Here is a 7,228-nt window from a genome sequence, read left to right as displayed (position 1 = left end):
AACAACAACAACAACAACAACAACAACAACAACAACAACAACAACAACAACAACAACAACAACAACAACAACAACAACAACAACAACAACAACAACAACAACAACAACAACAACAACAACAACAACAACAACAACAACAACAACAACAACAACAACAACAACAACAACAACAACAACAACAACAACAACAACAACAACAACAACAACAACAACAACAACAACAACAACAACAACAACAACAACAACAACAACAACAACAACAACAACAACAACAACAACAACAACAACAACAACAACAACAACAACAACAACAACAACAACAACAACAACAACAACAACAACAACAACAACAACAACAACAACAACAACAACAACAACAACAACAACAACAAAAAAAAAACAACAACAACAACGTCTGATTTCGTTTCAGTCACTAGGACTGGGACAGTTCAATCTGATAATATTGAAGTGTCAGAACAGGGCAGGGCTCAACTCAGAACCTGATTTTATATAAGCTGGCCTAAGTGAAAAGTGTCCCAAAGTCAAAATAGGTTTAGAGGAGTTGAGCCCTGCTCTCTTCTTTTGTCTGATTTCGTTTCAGACACTGGGATTGAGAAAAAAAAATCCAGAATTTTGTTTAATATTTGTTTATTTTCTCAAAAAAAAAATTTACAAATTTTCTCACGAAAAAAATTTACAAAAGAGGATAATTCAATATCACATCTTGCCTTGCAAGCTCCAACAACATGGGATCGTCGAAAAATTTATTAATTGATACATCTTGACTCAATCCTTTTCTTCTTCTGGTTTTAATCATGAATTCCCTGGCTAAATGGGTGGCAGGTTGAGGTTCCAAAGGTCTGATGACGATCGACTTATCTAACGGATCTCCTGGCACAATCTGGGAAAAAAATGATGAATATATACTTATTCTTTTCAAAATTTTTAACATCAAACAATAATTATAGCATACGTATGAGATACAGTTTTAGCAAAGGTTAGTGTAACGGGGTACCATACAATTTTGCTTATGATACAAGAGCTAAGAGCTCAGGGAAAAACGCCTGAGCGAATTGGATTGTAAGAGATGAAACTGTTTACAGAATAAGCTGCAATTTTAGAAAGCTAATTCTAGAGTCGATTTAATCCTAAAAAGAGTTCTCTCTAAAATTTTGAAAGGAACCCTCAATACACTAATCAGTTGATAACTACTAGGATCAGAAGAATATTTTCCACGTTTTAAAATTCACATGACTTTCGCCTTTCACTCACCTGCCAATGATGGAATACGGACAAACAGAACGCCTGTCCTTGCGTGTGAGTCCTGAGATCGGTCTCGAACCCGAAACTGTCGATCGCTGGAATGAACGCCTTGATGGTGTACAGTGGTGATCCGGGAACCGGGGCGTCCTGGGTGACGTGTCCCCTCCTCTTCGCCAACACCGTATACACGGCCGAAACGCAATCCGCGGGCGCCTGAACCTCGACGAACAGGTACGGCTCCATCAACCTGGGGGTGGCCATCAGGAAGGCAGAATAAACGACCCTTCGGGCCGTCGGTATGATCTGACCGCCGCCCCTGTGTAGTGGTTCCTGCGCTATGACCGCGTCCAGAATCTTGAACTTGGTGTTGCGGATCGGTTCCTCGCAGAGGGGACCTTCCCTGGTGCCCCATTGGAATCCTTGCACTATCGAATCCTTGACGGAACTCAAGAGCCCCTTGTCGACTTCGGACGGTAGAGTGTCGTCGACCAGAATGTTCGGACCTGAAAAGAAGCGATAAGAATCTCAAATAATTTTTTTATGTTTCGAGTACGTAATTCAAGCATAGCTAATTTCTGAATTATATTGTTCCGAGATGTTTAGGATTGAAATTATGTTGTAAAACATCATCATAACTTTCTCACCTGTAACGTCCGGACCGAAGGCCCATATGCTTCTAGCGGCCAGCAGATCCCAGTCGTACTTCGTCTGGAAAAATTCTCCCAGTTTCTTCTTGTTCCAACCGATCTGCACGTTTTCGTTCTCGATATCTTCGGCAAGTCCCTTCTCCAACGGTTCCGCGATCATGGTGAGCTTGTTCTTCTTGTTGGGGGTCTCGGCGAAACATTTCAAACTCGAGGTCTCGACCACGGTTTCGCAGAAGGCGACCACGGGATCGGCAACTGAAAGAGACGAGGATCACCTTATTGGTCAAGATCTATTCAAGTCACATACTCGTACAACTGGCAGAGAGCCAGAGGTTTATTTTTTCGAAAAATGACAAAACTTTCATGGAAAACAAATAATCAACTATCAACAAATTTGCACTTCACATCTTTCTATGCTATCCAAGTCCACCGACTTCAATATAAAAAATAAGGAAAAAAAAAAGTTAACAAACCTTTAATATCAATCTCTGAGTACATCTTTCTCAAATCGTGCATGACACAGTCCAGGTACAACTCTCCGGTCCCCAGGACGACGTGCTCCCCAGACTCCTCCACCTTCGTGGTCAGCAACGGATAAGACTTGTTCACTTTCCTCAAACCGTCCAACATCTTGGGCAGCTCCGAGGGATTGACCGGCTCCACTGGAAATTGAAAAATTCGTGAGATCGAAGAGAGGCCAAAATAGAAAAAAACCTACCCGCAATCTTTATTATGCTCTGCGTGTTGAATTTCAGAGGTCTGAAGATGTAGAGTTCGTCGTGTATGGTGAGGTCGGTGATCGTGGAGGTCTTGACGATCGACTGATCTATTCCTTCGATCAGGACCCAGTTACCTGCTGGCACCCTGTTCAGTTCTATCTTATATCTGGAAAATACGTTTTAGTTGTATCCAACGATGCTTTTCCTATCATGTTAAGTTTTTTTTTTCAACTACTTGGACTTATAAAGATTATACAGGTATTTTGGGAGTTGATTCTAGTGGTCAAAATATGAAGAAAACTTGAAATAAACTAAGATACTAAAACGCATAAGTAGAGGAGACAAAAGGGGGTCTTTCATAAGACTTCTTTGATTTTTCAGTAAGTGACCTAATTAAAATGTTAATCAAATAAATAGACTCCTCAAACATTTTTTGAGACCCTGTGTTGAATGATATTCCATAACACTTCCACCACAGGGTGCCTTTTTCATACAAAAATGATTGAAGAGTCTATTTCCCTTACTGAAAGTTCAAGTAGATCACTGAATCAAAAATTTGAGTGCTTTTTTCATCAGTTTATCCAAAAACTCCCATGTACGAAATTTCATGCTAATCTAAATTTTGACCAAGCTATCTCAAATTTACTGGATTTTAAGGTTCTCGTTGAAGACGATCCAGCACCGTTTGTGGTGCATTTTAGGACCTTAGGTGATACGGAATTTCTTTTTACAGGGTGAGTCTTTGTCTCGTACGAATATTTCAACAGTAGATTCTTGAGGCCAACAGAAACACAATTTTACCTCTACCATTTTTTCCGAATCGGCTCGGTTTGAAAGATACAGGCTGTTGAAAAACCTCAATTGAAAGATCACTTGACCCTCTACATGAATACTATGGTTTGCACATTTTTATTGATTTCTTGAAGTAGTTACAGGGGCTGACCATTTGAGAACTTGCCAGGCCAATTATGTCACCACAAGGATGTTTTCAGAGAAAATGCCGGAACAGGTCAATTTTTATTTTGAGGGGGACATGTTTCTAGCAGAATTGTAAGCCAAAATCTCTTCAATCTTAGGTGTAGGGATTGTCATCCCTAAATTCTTAATAGAAAATAGAGAGTGAGCTATACCTCAATTCGAAGATTATGTAGAAGGACATATTGTCTTCCAATTGAGGTTTAGCTCACCCTCTATTCCCTGTGAAGAATTTAGGGGTGATAGCCCCTACACCTAGGTTTGAGGAGATTTCGGCTTACAATTTTGCTCGAAATATGTTCTCCTTTATCTTTGAAAACGTCAAGACATAATTGGCCTGGCAAGTTTTCAAATTGTCACCTCCTGTAACTATGTTCTTCAAGGACTCAATAAAAATGTGCAAACCATAGTATTTACGTAGACAGTCAAGTGATCTTTAATTTTTTTTTTCTTTTCATTTCGGCTTACAATTCTGCTCAAAATATGTCCCCCTCCGAATAAAAATTGACCTGTTCTAGCATTTTATTTCAAAACATCTTTGTCGCAACATAATTGGCCTGGCAAGTTTTTAAATTGTCACCCTGTTTAATGCGCCATTTTCGAGTTATTGATGTTAAAAAATTAAAAGTATCTGTGAAATTTGAAAAATTGGGTACTTTGGCTGAATACAACACAGATGTGTAGTGTGACAGATTTAGCTGGTTATTCTGAAGGTAATTTAGTTTTTCCAGGGGTGGCACAGCTCAATATGAAAACTTAAAATGGCTAAACCTTTCCATCAGGGCAGAATTGGAAAAAAAGGAAAAGAAAAAAAGTGTTCCTTTGACCTCAAAAATCTACTGTTAAATTAAAATATTTGTAAGAGTCGAAGACTAACCCTGTATTTTGGCCTATAGAATCAATTCCGGAAATAAATGAACGAGTAAACAAGGGCATTTTACCTTGCTTCGTAGATCCAGAGACGACCGACCGACAAGATCCTGGAGTCCTCTTCATCCTGCAGCGTATAATTCTCTCCCAACACTCTGACGTCTGTACCAGCGTGAAGTGTGCCGCTCATAACCCTTCCCAATACTTGGAAAAACGTACAGTCGTCGGTGGGGTACATCTTGGAACTGTGGACCTGAAATCAGTTCGAATTACGATCGCTCCTTGTCGATGCGAGGATTTTATTACCATCAAGAGTCCCTCTTGATCGCATTTGATCATATCGTCGTAAATTTTACTGGTCGTTGGACCGGTATAGATGTGGTTCACTTTTCTCTTGGCATTATCGAGGGGAGATTTTACGTGTTCCACGCACATATTCACGAATCCTGGAATGAAAAAAAAATCAATTCGAGGAACTGAAACTGAAAAAAACACGCACCATTGAAATCCCCCAAGAATTTATTGCAGACCAGTCTCAGCAACGGCCTTATATTCAGCTTCATCTCGTTCTTGGTCAATTTTATGCCTAGCTCATCCAAAACGTCCGGTAAGGTCGTATCGACATCTCCAACAACTTGTGCGAACACCTTATAGAGCGGTTCGAGGATGAACTCGACAAAACTCCTCTGTGCCGAGCTGTGCGGTGCTTTTTTGGTGAATTTTCGTCTGCGATAATATAAAAATATACTCAATATATGCTAGAAGGTCATTATCAAGTTGATCAATGAAAAAAATTCCCGAAAAGATGGGGTCAGTAAAAAATTCGTCAAGACTGAACGACTACACCAAGGATGATGAAATTTTGAGATTTATTACTAGACGAGTTGTTCTTTAAGGATATGATCACATTTGAAATAAAATTATACTTTCAATTCAGCTTTTACACAATCTTCCATTTGTTAGAACAAACATTCTCTGAAAAAAAAAAATCAACTCACGTTTTACTATTGAAATAAATATCTCCCCAGAGCCTCTTCGAAAATTCCTCCACATTAACCTCTCCATAATACAGCAGATACAAGTTTGCGAAAGATTTCAGAGTGAAACAGATACCATATTGTGAACTTGCGAAACATACATTCCCCAGTACTGGGGACACTATGTGTGGATTTGCGTCATCGGAGTACAATCTGAAAATATCGAAAACAATTTAAAACCTAACCTTCACCCAATATTAGTACTTACGTTAATAAACCATTGATTTCTTCAATGATATGCCTCAATTTGTAATAAGCATCTTGTGGCGGTAACTTCAACTCTAGCATCAATCTATCAATTTTGTTTATACAGACTGTTATCTGCATTTGTTCTTGAACGGCATGCTTCAATAACCTTTCAGTGTTCAACATAACACCTTCAGCCGCATCCACAAATATGACAACACCATCGCAAAGCCTCATGGCTGCGGTAACCTCATCGGAAAAATTCACATGCCCTACAATCAAAATCGAAATTAAAACATAATATTCCACTAAAATCAACTTTCTCACCTGGCGTATCAAATATATTCATCAAATAACTCTTATTCTTGATATCTTGCAGCAATAATGTGACCGGAGTCGATTTGATCGAACATCCCCTTTCCTGTTCCGTGAACAAAGTATCGGTATATCTCAAATTCTTTTCCTCATTGTCTTGATAACCAGGATGCGTCTGTCTGATAAGACAGTCTACGAAAGTTGTCTTACCATGATGAAGATGACCGATAAGAGCAACATTACGAATGAGTGAGGTATTATCCATAACATCGGTGAGAAACCTAAAAACAAACACGTATCAACTATCTTGAATCCCAATATTCTAAAGACTTACTCCATATTATAGGTGGTTTCTGGCACATCCTGTTCCTTCAAATGAAACTTCTTTTTCTTAACGGGCTCTACAAGTGGCACATCTAGAGCCTGAGTGTCTTCTTCCTGTACTATCGTTTCGACATCCGGACCATAAATTTCCAATGCTGAAGGATAATACTGTTTATCTTCGTGAAGCACCACAGCCATGGATTGTGGCTCTGATTCATCCATTTGTTCATCCTAAAAAATAATATTGGTGGCATTTTTGTAAGCAAACGTAGTTTCAACTACTCACATCGTAGTCTTGCTGTTCCTCATCTTCCTCTGGTTGCTCAGTTTCTTCATCCTCTTCTTCGCTGTCTAACTCAGGACCAATATAATTCCCGAATTCATCGTATAAATCCGCATCCATATTTTATAATTTGAACTGGAAACAAATTCTCAAACTCATTCAGATCTTTTTCACATATTCTATTATTTGCAAGTAAGCCATGGTTTTAATTGGTGGAAAAATACTTACGTATAGCCTTAATATATATCACGATTGAAAGATTTTCCAATTTAACACAAATTTTTTCGTTTCGAATCGTTCGAAACGTATTTAATTTTATGAGGTTAGTTTGTTTACGCCGTCAGAGAGTTATCTATTTTACAACTGATCGACATCTGTGAAGTGATAATCAAACTGAAATCTGTTAGGGATATGGGATCACGAGACTTTTCAACTGGCTAACAGATGGCGCGACCAGCAAAGCAATAAATATATTTCATACTCATATACACGGGTTCATTGTACTCGATATATCGCAGAATTTGATTGAGTAATAAATAATAAATGAGTTTTCATTGTCTCTATTGGACTTCGTATATTGCCTATAAATAGCTAGCACTGAAATCGATT

The 7,228-nt window shown here is 38.7% G+C and overlaps 1 protein-coding gene across 1 annotated transcript; it reads right to left on the bottom strand.

Moving 5' to 3' along the window:
• Positions 1–631: 631 nt before the first annotated feature.
• On the bottom strand, positions 632–7,001 carry LOC123320526 (116 kDa U5 small nuclear ribonucleoprotein component). Its single transcript, XM_044907874.1, has 14 exons — positions 6,848–7,001; positions 6,623–6,754; positions 6,347–6,567; positions 6,025–6,293; positions 5,720–5,969; positions 5,473–5,664; positions 4,974–5,200; positions 4,781–4,920; positions 4,546–4,727; positions 2,629–2,795; positions 2,384–2,572; positions 1,908–2,165; positions 1,273–1,766; positions 632–901 (listed from the first exon to the last, which is right to left on the bottom strand). The coding sequence occupies exons 2-14, from the start codon at positions 6,737–6,739 to the stop codon at positions 695–697; spliced, it is 2,913 nt and encodes a 970-aa protein (XP_044763809.1). The 5' UTR covers positions 6,740–6,754; positions 6,848–7,001; the 3' UTR covers positions 632–694.
• Between the last annotated feature and the right edge of the window lie 227 nt (positions 7,002–7,228).

This window comes from Coccinella septempunctata, chromosome 9 (assembly GCF_907165205.1).
Source record: "Coccinella septempunctata chromosome 9, icCocSept1.1, whole genome shotgun sequence".
In the NCBI taxonomy this organism is placed as follows: Eukaryota; Metazoa; Arthropoda; class Insecta; order Coleoptera; family Coccinellidae; genus Coccinella; species Coccinella septempunctata.
The sequence above is the reverse complement of the archived record's forward strand: the minus strand, read 5'-3'. Positions and strand labels throughout refer to the sequence as shown.